This window comes from Chamaea fasciata, unplaced genomic scaffold (genome assembly GCF_029207755.1).
Source record: "Chamaea fasciata isolate MVZ Bird 193981 ecotype frontalis unplaced genomic scaffold, bChaFas1.0.hap1 SCAF_12, whole genome shotgun sequence".
In the NCBI taxonomy this organism is placed as follows: domain Eukaryota; kingdom Metazoa; phylum Chordata; class Aves; order Passeriformes; family Sylviidae; genus Chamaea; species Chamaea fasciata.
Window position 1 is genome coordinate 18,267,294 of NW_027094097.1, and position 19,729 is coordinate 18,287,022.

The 19,729-nt window shown below is 40.5% G+C and overlaps 1 protein-coding gene across 1 annotated transcript in view; it reads right to left on the reverse strand.

Annotated features, from left to right (window-relative positions):
• PEPD (peptidase D) overlaps positions 1-19,729 on the reverse strand; it is a 140,706-nt gene that overhangs the window by 111,702 nt on the left and 9,275 nt on the right. The window contains exons 4-6 of the mRNA XM_066194888.1: positions 7,166-7,229; positions 5,136-5,183; positions 3,434-3,495 (exon numbers count right to left, since the gene is read on the reverse strand). Of these exons, the coding sequence (XP_066050985.1) occupies positions 3,434-3,495; positions 5,136-5,183; positions 7,166-7,229 (174 nt within the window). The remainder of the gene's footprint in view (positions 1-3,433; positions 3,496-5,135; positions 5,184-7,165; positions 7,230-19,729) is intronic.

A 19,729-nucleotide genomic window follows, 5' to 3' on the forward strand; every position in this document is an offset into this window, starting at 1 on the left:
ATTTTCTCCTTCAACACGGAGAGTCTTTGTCCTAATAAATTGATTTGGCTATGCAATATGAAAAGAGGATTTCACTGCAAAACTTTAAACATCAGGTACATTGCCTAAACTGCCCGTCATTTACTTCAATGGACTCTGAGGATAAAAAAATCCTGCCAACACAGTGAGCAAAGATTTATTCAACAATGTTTTAAAGTATGTGGCACATTACTGTTCAACCCTACAGGTTCAAAATCCATTTGTCTGTATGGTGAATCACATCCTCTCAAAGCATTTTTACAAGGGCTACATAACTGACATGATTAAAGAAAATCCTGCACATTTTCCAGTCTGAAGAATGGATCCATGACTCAGGAAAAAAACCACAGAACTGCAAACACAGAATAGGCCTCTATTAGCAAAATGAATTTCTAGAAAAGAAAGCACTAGAACTACTTTAGAAATCTGTCTTCTGTGCTTAAGCCTTCTGGGGCAAGTGAGCAATCCACTTCTGCAGGATTCTGAAGAGCTGCAAGCAGAGCTGACCTGAGGGGAGTTACCAGGAGCAGCACCAGGAAATGGTCCAGGTCTCCTGTCCCAGGCTGGTCCCTCACTGACCCTCAGTGCCACCCTCTGCTGAGCAGGGAACTTTCCATGTACCACTGGCCTCTGTTCCCACAGCCTGCAGCAACAGACCAGCTTTTCTGCAGGACAACATCCCTTGCTATATGAGAGAGCTACACATAAACTAATGGAAACCATGAAAAAATGCACCACTACAAACTCCATAATCAGGATAGATTCAAGCTTGTGTGTGACCGTGTGACAGTGGAATAACTATTTATGGCAGTAGAAAAATTAACCAAAAAAATCAACCAAATAGCTGAGGTAATAATGTTCCAGAAGAAGTTCAAAAGGTTCAAAAAGTAAGGCAGGGAAGCAACACCACTAGGGCAAGGAAAAGACAGTTTCTGACTGAAGCAGATGAACAGCCTGCAAAGAGAGCAAGATCCACCTTTTCCAGGAAACTAGACATTATTTTCATTTTTACCCATCATTAAACACCCCCCATGCCACCCACCCCCACTGGGCCAGGTCGACCTAGGAGAAAAAAAAAAATAGAGAAACACAAAACGGTCCTAGCAGGAAAACAGATCTTGGCCAGGAAGCCAGAAAACAAAACAAACAGGAGATCAGGCATAAAATAGAGCATCATGGCCAGGGCAGAGCCTGGCTGAGCTGAAGACTGAGAGAGCCAGCAAGGCACAGGCAGGAGGGAGCACAGTTTGAAAAGAACACATTGCTGTGGGTGTAATCCTTTTGGAAACAATCAATACATCTGAAATAAATCTTTCTCTAAAGGAAACATTTGCTACAGGAGCAGTGGAAAAGCAGGAATGTTGAAATCGGTTTGGGTCTGTATTAAAAAAAAAGTATCAAATGGACTGGTTCATATAGACAGTTGCAAAATTCTGAGGCCAGCAGAGTTTAAAAGGAAGCTCACGCCCTCCTCCAGACCACCAGTCACCCCCTGCACATGGACCGAGCACCAGAGCCACCACATGGAGCTCACCAGAGCCACCACAGCTGGGAGAAGACACAAACAGAATCAGGGAGATCAAAGAAAGGCTGGAGGGACAAGTGGTTTGAAGGGATGGTCTCTGTCAGAAGAGAGGAGTGGATCCAACAACAAAATCAGTGCATGCTCCTCCATACTGCTTGGGAGGGCAAGGCACCAACCAGACCTGTCAAAGGCAGCAAAATCAACGTCCTAGTGCCTAGGGGTGGAGAGGGATGAACATGTGCCAAGTCTCAAATGAGAAATATCTGCTAACAGCTGCAAAACCCTGCTAGGAATGGAGAAGTACTTCTGGAGCACATGGACAGCATGTTTAGCACTAACTGAGAAGCCAACGCTTAACTATCATTAGGTGTTGTAGGAGATGCTCTGCTAAAACCTCACATAAAGTGCTAAATGGAGTGGCTTCCTAGCTTAATGTTGACTAGTGAATGGGCTACTAATGAAACTCTTTAAATGGAGGTCAGGGAGATTCAGGGTAAAAAAAAGGGGGATTGGTAGTTCAAACATCATTCCAATGAAGAAAACGTCCATCATTCCAGTAAAGAATTGCCGGTGAAGTTAATAACTGTTTACATTTCATGTGGAGGTGTATCAGATAAAACTGGAGGTTTTGCTCCACACAGATTTTGCAGTCCACCTGTATGTGGAGAGTGTAAAATGACCATCTACTTGGACAAAGCAACAGAACTCACACAGGCTGTAACAGCAGAAAGGACAACAAACGCTCATTAGAAGCGACCTGCATGTATTGTGGAATACTTCATATTTAACTCAGTGGGCAGCAAAAGATGCCTAAACGCCTGGCACCTTGTTCCCAATATCCCTGACAGAACCATTCAATTCCCATTTAGGATGCAGAGGAGACACTAAGTCATCATGAAATCAGATTCCAGATTTCAGATCCCTTGACACAAAGAAAGGATCCCAGCAGAAAGCATGCTCAGACTATACAAATGAGTGCCCAGACTTGCAGCAAATTCTGTGCCTTACCATCTTCACTGTAGAATTAAAACGCTGTTGACAGAGGAGGATGGAAAAAACATACAGTGGAGTGACTGGGAGTCAGCCATCATAAAAAAAGGGCTCAACATCTCAGCACAGCTGGTTATTTTAACAGGCTTTTTAATGAGGGGGGTCTGTTTCTTCTTTGCCATACACTTGAGCTAAAACCAAAAAAATTATCTCCTTTAAAAGATATCGTAACTGGACAGTTGTATTTCATTAAAAATTGAAGCCATCATCCTCACATCCCAGAGCAAGCCGTGATGTATTTCTATTGCCCTTTCAAGATACTGCATGCAGGAAGACATTTTCACCTCACTAGTAGCCAAACTCCATAAAAAGACAGCAGAAAGGGACACTAAAAGTTCACATCTAGACAGAGAAATGATTACTCCTTTTCTTTTGTGATTTGTGATTTTATTTTACACCTGTAATGTAACATTTTTTCACAAGGCTATGCATTACCAGAATCCCTAATATCTAGATTAATAATGTACAAGGAACTGAGTAAGAGAAAGAGGCTGCTCTTAAAGAATAACTTTTCTTCAATCTGAAAATCAAATATTACAGTCCCAAAAGTGGAGATGGATGTATGGGATGGGTTTATTTGGTTTTAAATGGCTATAGTATAAACAGAGAGAAAATTTGGATTAACTTAGATGCAAGAGAGATTTCAGAAGAAAAAAAAACCCGACTGTATTTCAAGTCATTAGAAACATGTATCAAAATTTCTCTGGAAATAAAATGTTTGGCATCTGATCTGCCATTCAACATCCTTTCATCAAGAAAAAACATAATTTAATTTGAAATACAAAATGAATTCAACATAGCCATGTAACAGTTAATGTACAAAAAAGCTGTGTCACTCACTGGCTGATCCCCTCAAAGGAAGCTTCTTTGGAGACATTTCCACTGTCAGTATTAACACCACGCTGGGAGGAAAAAGATTAAAAGGACTATGATTCTGAGCCAAACACATGTATTTAAAATTTAAATCATGGGGAGAACTTGATTGCAGTAAGTATTTGGGAAAACTTACACATAAGTTTACCTGAATCACTATAAATAAAACCCCCCCAACTGTTTGTTCAAACACAATCCAATATAAGAAATAATCAGTTCCACAGGAGAGCAGCACAGAACTCAGGTCAGGATGTGCTGCTTAGGAAAAAGATAAGCCTTGATTTCTTATGTCGTGATAGGGAGGTGTGAGACCTGTAATATAATTATACAGGGCAAGAGAATGAAAAAGAGCCAAAGTTTCTTCTAAAGTAATTTAGTATTAAAATAAATTCTTATGCCCTGCCTTGGCAATGTTACTATTTAAATTTGCTTGCTGCTCCCCTACAGCTTTCCATTCAAGCAAGCAGGATAAGCAGGAGCATTTTGGCTGCTGCACAGCAGATGAACACTTGTGACATGTGCCCAGGGAACCCAGCAGAGCAGCAGCTCTGAAACGAGACCACAGGAGGAGAGGGCCAGGTTTCCATTCAGCAGCAGACACAGAAGTGCTCTTGTCTTCTCTGAACACTTCTTCACAGCAGTGGGAGGAATGTGAAAGCACCACAGCACCCTCCTCTCAGCCAAAAATTATGTGAAAATTCCTGATTACAACAGGATGCTCCCAGAGTGATAACTACTCAACAACTCCATGTAAAAAATGCACGGGAAGAAGCACAAGACAGTCAAACATTCCATTTCTCTCATTTCTCATAAAGAACATCAAGTTAAGCCATAGGGGCATCTCTTAAGTGTATATGTGTGTGTACAAATATAAATGAAGGAAAGACTGAAAACTAGGGCTCTGTTCTTAATGGATAAAGAATTCAGATCTGAGGCCATGTAACTTCCCAAGGAGGGATTTTTTTTGTTAAGATTTCTGTCTGGCCTCTATCATGGAAAAACAAGAAATCCAGGAGCTACCACTGCATTTGCTGTAAGGGAAAGCTCAGAGTCAGCAAACAATTTTTATAAAGACTGGAGATAATAAAAGAGATAGTAAGAGTTTACAAAACACCTGTAAAGCAGGGAGCAGCTGGGAGAGAGGTGATGAGGAAGGACAAACTTGCAGTCTTCGCCTTCACTCATTCATGCTTCTTCCCAAGAAATAAAGCAAGCACCATTCAAAATACTTAGCAAGCATTTGATATTGCCTCACTCCTCTCAGAAGCTGCTCTTACTAAACCACTCCATGCAGAAAAAGTATTCCCTGAATCCTTGTGGGATTCCCACAGAAAGGCCCAAATATGCTCACGGCATGACCAAAACAGCAGAAAAGGAAAAAGGAGTTTGGAGTCAGTGTAGGTAGCTTGGAGGCCTTCATGGTTGATAGGCTAGTCATGTTTTACCAGAAAACCAACACAGCTTCTGGCAGACAGAATGCAGACCAGATGAGGCCAGAGGCTACAAATCTTGAAATCATGGAGGGCCAGAAGACTAGATTGTTATACATAGGTGACCTTAAATTTGGTGTAAGATGGGGAGGAAAAAATAGGGAATGACAGTGCAAAGAAAAGCTGCATGAACTGGTATCCTTATTGAAGAAATTTAATACTTCCAGAATATGACTTACCAGAGTGAGAAGTACAGCAGGTTTCTTCAAAGCCAATACTCTGGATATCTAAAAAGAGGTTTTAGATCACTGTTATTTGTCTTTTTTCTTCCATATAACCACATTGATACCAATTTAATCAATATTCACAGTATATAAAGTAAATGAGCCGCAAAGGCAAAAATGTTCCTCTGATACCTTTCAGATATTGTAGTATTAGCTGAGACATGCCACAAGAGACAGCAGAATACAAAATATCGACGGAAAACCAGAGATCAAGTTCATTGTGTCCTTTAAATACCAATTACAACTCATGTCTACTGTCATCATTAGGAAGACACAACACAGGAACCAAAAAGTTGTAATGTCACACAGACATTAAGAACACCAGGATGCTCTATCCTGCACATATAACATTTGCATTAATATTATCACATTACAATGTGCTACATGCTTAGCAAAGAATATTTACTGTTATTCTCACTGGGTCACTTCTACTGACTGATCCTTTTATAGGCTCCTCCAGTCTCCTTCAAACATTCACAAACTGAGAACAAAATCCCACAGGTTCTGCCTACACTGGGCTTGTAGAGTGCTGGGCTTTCAGAGCAGCTGCAGAAGGGTGGGTGCTGAATTACACATATCTTGAGGCAATGAACACATGACAGCTTCATGGAGCAATATTCTATCCACTTTAAACCACCTTAATAGCACCCTATTAATATTAACAAAAGAAAGTATATGGCAGTGAAGTTCAAAAATATCAATTCCACTCCTTATTTTTATCGTTTCCTTATCTCATGAAATATCAGGATAACACATTTACACATGTTGGCTATTCATTGACATAAAGCTATTCCTTAAAAAAAAGCCTCCGGTGTCCTGATGGTGGAAAACCAATTCCTTGGCAAACATGGCAAAAGTTACAGAAGGAACCATTGAGAGCTGAACAGTTATGCTGCAAGCTTCCCACTTCAATACATGCAGTCATTTTTAATTTATTTACCGGTCCACATAAAGAGCTCTTTTTCACATCAATGAAGTTTTTAAGCAGTAAAAAAGCAGAGAACAGAACTGCAATAAGGACATTTGTTGACAGGAAGTGACCCAAAATGACTAAGGTGAATGTGATTTTTAAAAATAAAACATGTATTTTCCACTTGCTATTTTCACCATCCGACAGATGAGCACTGGAGCACCAGAACACTACAGGACTCCAACTCACATATGGCAAAAATCAGCCTCTCCACAGCTCCCTCCACTTGCAGCTTCTGACATACAGATCAAATTTTAATTTGTTGCTGGACTCATTATGAAAATTAAATGAAACCTCCTCACAGCTGATGAGAGCAAAACTTTTGGTTGAGAGAGCCAGAGTTAGTGTTCTATGGGAACAGAAGAATCAGAGGAGTCTTCTTCAAGCTGCTCTCCTTGAAAGTCACACACAGAGCTTGGCAGGAATGCTGTCCTCACCTGCTGAGCCTTCCTACCAAAACCATCCCTGGCCAGGTGCACAAGTGTACAAACATCTGCTCAGAAATTAAATCAGAAACCTAACTAAGCAAGGCACACTTGCACTGGGAAATGTGAATGCATTTGCTTATTCAAGTAATAGGATGATTCTATAGAAAATAAGAGTGAGGCAGGCAGCCTTTCCCAACAGCTTTTTGGAGGCATAAAATGAATGTAGGCTCCCAAGCCCAAGCTAGGACATGCAACCTCCTTGACAGCAATCTCCAAGGCATTCCAAAAAATTTATTTAGTGACATATTTATCAGTTGGATAAAGCTACACACTGACAGGTCTCATCAGGCACAGAACATGAGACTGCCTTTGGATTAAGAACTGTGTTCAGATCAAAAGCGTAGCCTTAAAAAAAATTACATGTGCTTTGTAAGATAAAAGGATATTTTCCAGTAACAGGGAAGGGAGAGAAGATCCCACCAAGCCAGGGAACATCCAGTAAAAAAGAGACTAAAATTAAGCAAAATCAATGCCACTCATTGATTCTGTATTCACAGAAAAAATATTCAGAGACAAAGACAACTCACCTCAGTCACATAGTGGGCTTCATCCACAGCATATTTTTTCCTGAAGAATTCAGGGGGATGAATCCTTTGGAAAACAACAAAAATAAATACTTGGGTTTAGCTTTGCTCTTACGTTTAATAAGGCCACAGACAAAGAAATAATATTCTCTACTATCACAACAGTAGAATCAGATATGAGGAATGTTTTAGTAATCTTATCTTTAACTCTACTTCTCAAAATAGGACATTACACAGGAAGTTGCCACGGCTGCAACACTCAGCGTGCTTTAATCCAGTCCATGTTTAGATAGCACAATCTCCTCAGAACAAAAGTGGTTTCTTCCCATCCTATGCAAGACAGTTTTGTTAGGGACATTTGCCATGCCATTTATACACAACTTTCCAACTCACCAAACTTTGGAAGGATATGGAAATAACAAAAGATCAGCCTGCCCAGTGTAACATTCAAAAAATGAAAAAAACGTTCATCATTTACCCTGGTAACCACCCTAGCAGACTGAGGGCTATTTAGATGTGGGCTCTGCTGCCTCTGTTCCTCAGGACACCAGAGATCCACTCCTCTAACCCAACAGAGTGGGCAACTTTACAGGTCTGTGTCCAAAACTCAATCTCTTCTCCTCTTTTCTCCTGATGTCCAGCCACAGACATTTCTCTAAAGGCAAGAAGAACACGAAGGATCTGCTTGCAGTCAGTCCCTCCAGGGCTCTCCTGCTGTTTTCTGTACCAGTGGCTGCACTGTTGCTCATTCCTTCACTGTATGGCAGCAGCCATTCAGGAGACTTCAGTCCCTGATTACAACCTGCATGTCTCCAACACTGAAATATATACAACCTCTGTAATCCTGAAAATGCGATCTCAAAATAATAAAACCACCCAGATTTTATCCTTCCACCAAAAAACCATTTCTTTACTTCCAGAGTAAAGAAAACAGGAGGAAAACCCCATGACTGGAAGTGCTGGAGCTTGGACCATCCCGTGCAGAACCAAAGCTCCAGCAATGTAAACATTACACAACAAGCGCACAAACTCATCTGGGAAAGAATGAAGGAGGCTGGAGGGCAAAGAGCATTTCTAACCCTTGCAGGGAGGACCATCAGAAGTGGTGGGGCACACAGCTCAGCACCTTGAGGAGCTGCTCTACACCACAGGCCCGTGCCAGAGCTGCCTTATGTCCATTTTTTTAATCTTGTGTGCTCCTTTATCATTTACAGTTCTTCATGCTCCAAACAGTACTGGGCTGTGGCATGAACAACATGAAAACCACTTATGCTGTTCTCAAGAAAAAATCACAGACTTTAAAAAATTTATTATCTGTGAAAGTACTACTCAAAAGTAACACAAAACTATCTCATAGGTTCCCTTTTGCAATACTCCTTGTGTAGACTCTTTTTATCAGTGACAGAGATTTCAAAGCAATTATCATTTATCTTTTCTCCCTGGCTTATTTCACACATAAAAAAACCCCACTGTATCCTCTTTATATACCCTCTACATTATAGTTCCCTTACCTCCAACTTTTGCATTCTCTGCTTCTCCTACAGGCATCTCCTTATTTTTCCTTCATTCCCCACACACTGAAGAATTTTAATAATCCAGAAACATGACGAACAGATTTAGCACCTTCTGGTTTTGTTCTCTTTTACAGTTTTAACCAATTCATCAGGTATCAGAAGAATCCCAACTGTAAAACCAGCTAATGTATGGCCAGTGGTAATTTATGGTAACGTATGCTCTTCAGAGCAATACCTCCAAAGCAGCTTTTTATAATCAGCTGCATTGTTTAAATCAAAGAACTGTTTAATGTAAAGTAAATATTTCATAAAAGTATACCCACAAGTCTGCTGGATTTTATTGACTTCATTTAATGCAGTTAAAGTAAGAATAGGTCTCATTTTCCATCACTCCAATAGGAAAATTTCTTTTCACAAGATCTTCCTCAACTTCTTTTTCATTCTTTTTTGTAGCTAGTTGCTCCTATAATTGTGTAGCCTACAGCACACAGCTACTAATTTAATTCTTTGGTTATGGTTAATATTAATCCGTTCCCGCTTTAATGCCTCCAACATTCTTTTTATGTACACTATGACTCTTTTGAGGAACAAAAGTGGCACATCATTCTTTCAAGGCTGAGGAATTTTTCTCTGCTCTAAGAGAAAGAGAACAGCAGCTTCCCACAGTCCTCCATCCTCTCCCTCAGCTGTTAAACGAGGTCATCTTTGAGATCCTTTTGACTTCAACACACCTAATGACAAGCTGCCATGATTCCCAGATGTCTACCTCCCTGCTCATCTCCTTGCTACCTCACTCAAAAGTCAGCAAGACTTTTACCACAAAGTTGAGAGCCAGACTTCTCAGCTCCTCTCTGAAGCCCTCACAGCTCTGCCTCACTTTTTTTATGCAGTCATTTAGCACCTCCAACAAGATGGAAAAATAAATTCATATACACTTCCCACAAAGTACCATCCCATGGGATCCATGATGCTCCAGTGATGAAGCTGCCTCTCCCACAGGGAAGATTTCGACGTCCAACGCTATTGCAGAACCATAGAGGTGCCAGGAAAAAGTGTACATGAGTCTATATTAGAGCCAAAAAATCCTATGCTGTCACACGGAAATGTAGTATAGAGAGCAACCAAAGGTAAGGGAGAAGGAAAAGCAGGAGAAGAAAAACTGGCCAAGGGAGGCAATTCTGCCCCTCTGCCCTCAGGTGAGACCCCACCCTGGGCCAGCACAGCAAGGAGCTGGAGCTGCTGGAGAGAGCCCAGAGGAGGCTCCAGCATGAGCACAGGGATGGAGCAGCTCTGCTGGGAGGAAAGGCTGGCACAGCTGGGATTGTTCACCTGGACAGGAGAAGATCCAGGGTGACCGAATTGTCATCTTCCAGTCCCTGAAGGGGCTGACAGGAAAGGTGGAAAGACACTATTTATGAGGGTCTGGATTGACAGGACAAGGGGGAATGGCTTCAAACTGACAGACGGCACGGTTGAATGGGATACTGGGAAGAAATTCCTCCCTGTGAGGGTGGCGAGGCCCTGGCACAGGTTTCCCAGAGAAGCTGTGGCTGCCCCATGCCTGGATGGGGCTCTGGGCAACCTGGGGCAGTGGAAGATGTCCCTGCCCATGGTGGGAGGCTGGAACTCGATGATCTTTAAGGTCTTTTCCAACCCAGGCCATTCTATCATTCTGTGATCCTCAGTCGAACCTTCCCATATTCTCTCTACTCTCTTCCATTTTTTCCCCAGTTCAGTGGGGCTCAATCAAAGATAATTAAGCACAACACGGTAGTTACTATAAAAAGTACCAGTGCAGAGTTCTGAGCAGATACAGGCCTCAGGACCCATTTCTATCCAATTTGGATGCAGAACAGGCTAAAGCTAGCACTGATCACCACTGTCACAGGGTATCTCCCATGAAATGCTCACTGGCATAATGAAAATCAGAAGTTACATTCAGTTATCATAATTTCAAGTACATCTGATACTTCCCAAGGATGAGGAGTACTTCTCTTTACAAACGACTCTCAAGGAGCTAGAGTAAGTTAACTGGTTACAACTTTTAGGTTTGGCTTTGTCATTTGTAACGCTGCTATGGGCTGCCAGTTTTAGAATTCTGATTAATCACTGCAGAGACTATGTGCAAAAAAACCCCACAGCAAGCCATAAATTAATCAGAAGGATTACCCGAGTGGAAGATGTGATCCCAGATATTATTGAATCATGCCTATTTACCTATAAAAATATAAACCCCAACCCTTTTGTAAAGAGATGCGAACAGAAGCAATGACCTAATTTTTTACAGGGTGTGCAAAATTGTTTAGATTCTCTGACAACACAACTTGGCAAAAACCCACGGAGAATAATGCATATCAGCCCTAAAAAGGCTCAATATTCTTTCCCTATAGTTTTATAACTCCAGCCAAGCAAATACCAGCGTTAATTAGAATTGTCAATAGTTAACTTCCAGAATAACAGGAGTCATCATTTTCTCTGATAGAGGAAACAAGCAACTCCAAACTCCTGGAACACGCCCAGGTACGCATGGCCAAGCATCCAGGCAAAAATTTGGCATCTCAGAGCTCATGGCCATTAGAAAGAAAACCTGAGTCCTGCACTGATATTAATTTACATGAATATGGACCTCATTTTTCTCATTTTCAGCCACAAAACCTCTTAAACAAGAGACTGTCTCTAGTTCATCATTTAGAATTCATCCCAACTTCTGAGGGAAAAGCTGAAATTATTTTGAATTAAACATTAAGCTGTTTACTTTCTGCTGATGCTTCCCATGAAACTCCTCTCTCTTCCATGTTTTTCTGCCCTATCTAGATCACCGACTTGGCTTCTTACTCTCGAGATTTTCACAGTGATTGGGAAATGCTGAAGAGGGCCTAAAATACAGCTGTAGCTACGCTTTAAGAAGATTTGTGTTGTACACTGCCTTATTTAGCAGCTACGATTTTATTTAAGCACCAAATATTGAAGATTCATCCTTCAATGACAACAAGTGACAACTTTATTTTAAACAAAATTCTACTCAGGTAGCAATGGGAAAAAAGAGGTGGGAGAGCTGCAGCAAAATTTTCACTGTAAAAATACAGTGTGAAACATTAAGTCAGAGAGTAAATTAATACCTTACAATAATAACTGTACTTCATTGCTCTTACACACATTTATCAAACACAAAAACCTGCAGCAGAAGTGTAAGGGAGCATAGTATTAAAAACTAGTAATCACAGACCCCAGTCAGTTATTCATCTTAGTGAAAAAATCCAAGTTTAGAATAAACTTTTCCATTTGGTTTAACTAAATTCACATAGTACATGATGGCATGTTTAAAAACCAAGATGCTTCATCAAATCACAACAAAATTAGACCAGTTCAGATTTTACCAGACCACATTATTAGGACTGGCTCCACTTTGATGTGATCCTCAAATTGGAATATAACACTGACTCCTCTGTTTATCTATCAGTAAGATGAACAGCTATGACAGTCCTGGATACCTATAAATACACAAAAAACTTACTTTAAAGCTTTTACATATTTGGACAAAATTCAAATCACAATTTCTTTGCAGGAGTTTATCAACCATGCTGTGTTTCCACTTTAAACTAAACAAAACTTGGTCTCATTGTCTAAAAACATTTTAAACCCGCTGTTCATTACATTGCACAAAATTTCATAACACAAATCTTAAGAGATCTGTACAAATTTGACATCACTGTAAGAATTCCATTAAGCAACATTTCTTTGTATGCTAAAGGACTCTGGAGCAATAGCCTTGTAATACCAACATGATAAAAAGTGTTCTAGTTTTCATAACAGTATTCAGAAGAGAGGTAAAATGAGATGGATCTAAATCAAAAATGCCAAAGAAAAACTGTGAACAGAATTTATAACAGCTGATAGCTATTCCTGAAAGAAACACATCTAAGCCACCTGCTAATATATTTGAAGCCTAATTGCTGATACACATTTTTTATGTCTATGCTTTCATTTGCACCTAAACATTTGTCCAAACTTCAATATATTTAACACTTATTCCCTTGGTACTTCCATGTTCCAATGCTTCTAGGACAGATTTTCAGGTTTGAGTTCTTACAGGGGATCAGCTCTAAAATGAAATTCAGCTTTTCCTGAAGCAGCCTGATTTAGCTTTTCTTCAGCATTTCAGTTGGGGCTCCTAGTTCAAGATGATTTATCTTACTGCATAGCCTAGAATGTGGAATATTTATGTAGGAAAAAAATGTTCCAAATGGTATGTTCACTATGAATATTAAACAAATTATACACCTTTAATGTTAAGATTTGAATGGTTTCAGAGAATTCCTTAAGTCCTCACATCTGGCCTTGCTTGTGTTTTGCAGCTCTTCTGGAAGAAGGGTGTCTTACTCCACTGTTACATATGAAAGAAAGGAATAGATGTAGCCTACCATAAGCACCAATGTGATGTAACTGCACTTCTGCAAAATGAAATATTCATTTAATATCAAATGGCACAGACAACAAAGAAGTATTCTGGATGGCTAACCACACATGATATCACTGAATGTACATTAGGGCAAATAATGGGAATTACCTACAATTTCTAATCACTGTATCTGGCTTTAGCAAGAAAAAACAAAACAAAAACCAAAACCAAACAAACAAAACCCCAAACCAACCAACCAGCAAACCCCAAAAGCACTAATTTAATGTGTTGGGTTTTTTTAAAGGAGCTGTAGGAATCTCAAAACAACCAGTCAACAACCATTTGGAGGAACTCCTACTATGTCAGAGAAGAAGACAGCAAGTACTGACTGAAAGCAACATGCCATGCTAAAGACTCTCTCCTACAATTAAAATACAGACCCACAAGTCTAATTCTCTTTAGGATCCACAGCTCCTGGTAGATACCATAAAGTGATGTTTACATTAGCAGTAATTTGATGTAAGGATTAACACTGTTGGAACAGTAACAGAACAGAGCAATAACAAAGACTTCTACACAATAATGTTCAGGGTACAGTACTCTCCTAATAGGTTCTAACAAGTTTTATTGCCTAAAATACACAAAAAATTGTCCAAGCTTGTATCACAAAATCAGGAGAGGATGACTCCTGATGCAGTGAGACAGAAAGGCTAAAACTAAAGAACTTCACACTAAAGCTTTCTGCTTCTTCCATTCAACCCTGACTTTCATATTCAGAGTAACAGATCCAAAACACCACTTTATGGCAATATCATTTTGTCTTGAGCAAATTAAATGCCTACATTATCCTGCAGGTAGCACCTGTACCTGGCACTGCAGCACACACAGAGCATGAATTACATTTTTCCTCACAGAAATGAGGGAAAGCACATGCACAAGGAGAAAACTGGACAAGCATACTCTTCAGTACTTAAGTTCTACACAGTCAACAACTCATTTCTCAGCCATTGCTAGAATGAGCTTAAAGCAGAGTATAAATTTCAGAGAGACTGCAAACACAGAGTAACAACCTTGGCAAAATTTAAAGCAGAAGAACAGAAATACATTAGCATATGTAGAGCGGAAAGAGGAAAATGGATGCAAAAGCCATGTTTTAATGTTGTCAGAGATACACCAATAAACTCCCTTCTCATTACAATATCATCAAGTTAACAGATGGTAAAGCATTAACCAAACAAGAGGGTGTCAAGAACTGCTAGGAAGAACCACACAGCACACTTTAAAAGACACCAGCAGATGTTCCTGATTTTGTCCAAAAAAGTGCCATCACCTTTATATTCCAAAAGGAATTGCACTATCTCAAACAAGAAGATTAAAAGGCATCAAGCTAGATTTAAAACAAAACAGCACTAATGGGCTTGCTGGTATCACAGACAGCCTCCAGCAATGTTTTGACTACCTTAATGGTACTCCCTTTCCACATTTCTCTAGATTACTGCTACACTCTGAAAACTACCTGTGCACTCGTAAACTCAGACTCCATGCCTGCTCCTTTTGATACAGTCTTCAGTAAGATGGATTCCACAAAAATGTGGATTTCCAAGATGGATTCTGAGAAAATAATGGGCTTGAAAAGGAACCAGGATGAAGATGAAAACCCAAGCTGATCTGACTGGAAAACAAGCAGGACTGTTAGTGAAGCCCCATCGGTGTGAGGGGCAGAACAGCAGAGCGCACAAGTGTGAAGCTGCACACAGGTGCTGGGTGTGTGACACTGCACTTCCCAGGGCTACACAGACCATGTAGAGTCAGAACAACCAGAAGCAGCAATACAGCCCATTGGACTTGGGAAATCAGAAATAAAGTATTGAGGAGAATCTCACAGCAAGTCCTAGTAAAAGCCAAACACTGACCTCCCTATTTCATCTATTTCAAGTATACAGTCTCACTGCTCTCACTGCTCCAGCTTAGCTATTCCCACTGCAGACCCTTCCAAAAGATGAACAGTTCTTTAGACTTTCTATAAATTCTACCTCAAGCAGCAGTGTCTCAATTAGACTTTTAAGAGATACTATCAAGAGCTACCCAACAAAAAACACAGAAAGCTTGCAATTGATAACCTTTGCTGTATTCCTCTCTGCAAATAAAATTCTTCCTTGGAGTCAAGGGCTCTATACTGTGAGTAAAGGAACGTTTACACACTGAAATCCCCAGAAGATTTCTTGTAGCATTAAACTGATGACATACACTCGTTAGAAAGGTCTCTTCTTAAAAAAAAAAAATAAAAAAAATAAAAAAAAAGAGCATAAGAATTATAGTGATTAAGGTATGAAGTGTAATTTCTAGGTCAGTATATACAGTATGTGTTTCACTCAAACACTGGTCTCAATTCATGCTTCTTAACAAAGGAAATTACATACCAAACCTGTCAATAGCAGATGTTCTGCTTTCTGGAGAAACACCACTTTTGGGGGGAGAGGTGAGGGTTAGGCCATCTGCTCCCACTGCCAGGGCTCCAGCAAGGGGTGCACAGCAGTAAAACACAATCTGCCTGCTTTACACTCACATTTAACTTTTAAGAAGCATTAATATTAATGATATTATTTCCCTAACATATTTTAACAGAGCAGTTGGCTTTGTTTTTTCTTTTTGTTTCTCAACAGAGACTACTCTCTTTCATAGAGTCCTTCCTGAGCATACAGACTGGTCACAAGAAATAAAAAAAACCTAAGGAAAATGGTTAACATCAAGAGCTAAGAATGTGGAATTTCAGAAGTGCAAGAATACAGGAACCACTGTAGGTATTTCACTCGAGGTTCTTTTCACTGAAGCACCTTGGCAACAAGAAGCAAAGCTCTGCTCTCAGGCTGGGCAGTGGCACAGCAGAAGGCAGTGTGGAGATGTGGAGGTGCAGAGCCTTGCTGAGGCACTGCTGGCAAACCCACCCCAGACATTTCTTTTGCTGCAGCTCACGTTCCTACCAGCAGCAGCCAAGTCCTTGTGAAAAAACACATGGCACACCTGATTAAAAGAAACCAACTTGGATTCTCGGATATTTCAAAATGTTATCGGGGGTTTCTATCACTGAACTCAGCACTCCTGGTAGCACGTTACACAGAGTATGAAATCAGAAATGCCTGGTGGGGGTTATCAACATTCCCTGCCACACCACCAAAATGAGATGTGCTATCTCAATCTGGGGTTTGAAGCCACATCCGGATATTAAAAAACCCTGGTGCAGCATCATCAAACAGATTTGCTTAGTGCCGATTCTTTTCTCAATACACCTGAATCAAAATGGGGAGAGGAAAAAGAAGCACTTTAACACTTAGAAAACCACCAACTGGAGCATTCACTTAAAGGTGTATGCTGCTAGAGATGGCCAATCAATGGACTGATACAAATTGCTATTATGGTTTCAAGCCTTCTCAACAAGAAACTTGACTTGTTTAAGAAAGCTGTAAGAAAGCAAAGATTTATACGAATAATTACAGAAGTAAAAGTCATGAAAACAATACACATTCATCCCAGACCAAGCCTTGTGGACAATGAGAATACTGGGACAATGACTAAACTGAACATTTGAGAAGTCTGAGCACTTGAGCAGTGCTTTTAGAGAAAACAATTGTCAGTAAAGTGGCAAGACAAATCCAGATATTTATTATTTTGAAAAAGTAATTTTTATCCACAGAGAAATCAGGCAGCCAGCCCATGGGAATCTCATGAGGTTTAACAAGACCACGTGCTAGAGCTGTAACTGTGTTGGGGCAACCCTCAGGATCAATCCAGGCTGGGAATGAACAGGTCAAGAGCAGCCCTGGGAGAAGGACTTGAGGGTGCTGGTGGGTGAGGGCTGGCCCTGCCCTGACCACGTGTGCTGGGACCCAGAAACCCCCTGCCCTGGGCTGAGCCCAGCGAGGGCAGCAGGGGAGGGGGATTCTGCCCCTCAGGTGAGAGCCCACCTGCAGAGCTGCCCCAGCCCTGGCCAGCACAGCAAGGAGCTGGAGCTCCTGGAGAGAGCCCAGAGGAGGAACCAGGATGAGCAGAAGGATGGGAGAACTGGGATTGTTCAGCCTGGAAAAGAGAAGTTTCAGGATGACCTAACTGCAGCCTTCCAGTGCCTGAAGGAGACAAAAAGAAAGATGGAGAAAGTCAATTTTCAAGAGCCTGAAGAGACAAGACAAGGGGGAATACCTCCAAACTAAAAGAGAGTAGGTTTAGATTATATATTAGAAAGAAATTTTTCCCTGTGAGGGTGCTGAGTTCTTGGCACAGGTTGCCCAGAGAACCTGTGGCTGCCCCACCCCTGGATGTGCCCAAGGCCAGGTTGGACAGGGCTTGGAGCAGCCTGGGACAGTGGAAGTGTCCCTGCCCATGGTGGGAGGTTGGAACTTGACGATCTTTAAAGTCCCTTCCAACTCAGGCCATTCTATGATTCTATGAAATACAGCAATAAACGAATGGAGGACAAGAAATGGAAATCACTGTACCAGGGAGAGAACTGGAATCCTGGAAAATAAGCACCCCTGCACAAGTAAGTCTTGTCAATCAAAAGCAACCAGCTTTATTGTGCAGTTTTGAAAGGATCAGATGAAGGGGAAAGCAACAGATATACTACCTGAATAATAGTAAAATATTTGACAAAATCTTTCTCAAGACTGCTACTCTCCAAAATGGACCCAAATCGGCTTAGACAGAAACACTACAGTGTAACCTGAAACCCAGTGAGTAGTCATAATACGAAATCAGAAAAGACTAAAGCAGAAAATAAAATAAATAAATAGATAAAAAGATGAGCATTCCCTGGGCTGGGAAACCCTCCAACTGCCAACCTGAAAAGTGCTGTGTCAATTTAGACTGATGTTCCCAGAAGTTAAAGCAATAAACAGAAATGGACTGCAAGTCTTGATTAGTGGGATACTGCAAAGATTGAAATCAGGTCTGACACTTCTCAGAAACAGAAGCATAACTGAGTATGAGATCCACAGAGAATATTTCCAGGTGGTAACAAACTTTGCAGATAAATTGCAACGCCAACTGGTACAAAACAGTAATAAGATGACCTAAAGTGATTAAAATGTGGGGCTTTTTTAAACAGCAAAATAAAGATCCAGTGGGTACTGGGAAGTGACAAACAGCAGTAAAAGAACAAACTGAGAGACACGGGAAAAGAAAAGCATATTTCATTTTAGAGAAAAAATTACAATAAAAAGCATCAGGAGATGGCAGATCAGTTCTGAAGGTAAAACCATAAAACACACAGCTCTGGAGCAGGCCATGGAGAAGAGGACCTCTACGCTCCACATTAATAAAACTCCTGTAGAAAATGTCCTTCATTCCTGCAAAATATACATTGAGAAGAGCAATTAAGGAGCAATTAATCTGGAGTTTGTTCCCTATAACCCCCCCCCACACTCCACTCCCTTTCCAAAGAGCTGTCTCTACTGTCCTCTTCCTTTCTACAGGCTTGTCCTCTTGTTCCCAGAACATGGGTAATCAATGCACCAGCCTCCATCACCATGATATAGTCAGATAAACATACCATGCTGTGCACAATTTAATACTCACAATTATTCAAAATACAAATGCCACAAAATCTCACCAATCTCCATTAAGAAGAAGAGATCAAGAAATCAATTTCTTAGCTTCTAATTTGCATGGTCACAAAAAGTCTGTAAGAAAAAAAAGGTAAAAGTCCACACAGACTGGGAGGCTACCTTCCTTTACAAAAGTGTTAAGAGGAAAAAAGCAAACAAACAAAAAACTCCCAACCATGTACTTCTGCAGTTTTTCCAAAAGGCAGTAAAACTACTCAGTTTTGCTGATGTCAGTCAAGTGTAATCACCAAAACCAAAGGTTGATTTTGGTCGTAACCCACCTGAAATTTATGACAATGTTTTAAAGAGCTTCCTCATCAGGTCACTGAGAAACAGCTAACATTTGCAAAGCATTTCACTCTGTTTTATTACAGCTCCAAGCACTAATCCAAGGTTCAACTTGGAACACATAGTCAGTTTTCAATCAAATCCATGGAAAAACATTACTTATAGTGGGTGCAATGTCAGATTAAAGCTGCTATATTTACCAGTCATCCAGCAGAGCTTCAGGGAAAACACAGGAAATTGCACCATTAATGGGGCACCACAGCACCATTTTATTTTTCTGAACCATTAATAAATTTAATATGTGTTTGTGAAGTTAGAGCATGAAAGGGTTAAATACTCTTTGTCTTCCATTAAAAACACTCTATGTGGCAAGGCTATTAAGTTATTCTGGCATGCTCTCCACATAAAGCAGCTGCTGTACAGTATGTTTTACTTTATAAAATATCTTTAATCAGCACACTGACTAGTTCTGTCATTTATAATTAAGGAGGTAAATGGCAGGTGCAGCATTAATTAGCAAACCTGAAGTCTTTGTGAAGACATGCAGTCATACCAACTCAGTGCTTTCTAGGAACAGAAATGATGGCTAACAGCTTTGTTGCACCAAAAGCTTGACCAGGTAAGACTGTGCTAAGAAAGAGGGACATTTACAAAACATTTACATTTCTGAAGCCTTTACCGTCCTATACTATCAGATTCATTTCTTAAACTCTTCCTTCTAAAGTTAAAAACAGAAAAATATTCAGGAGCAGAAAAGCCACCCACTAAG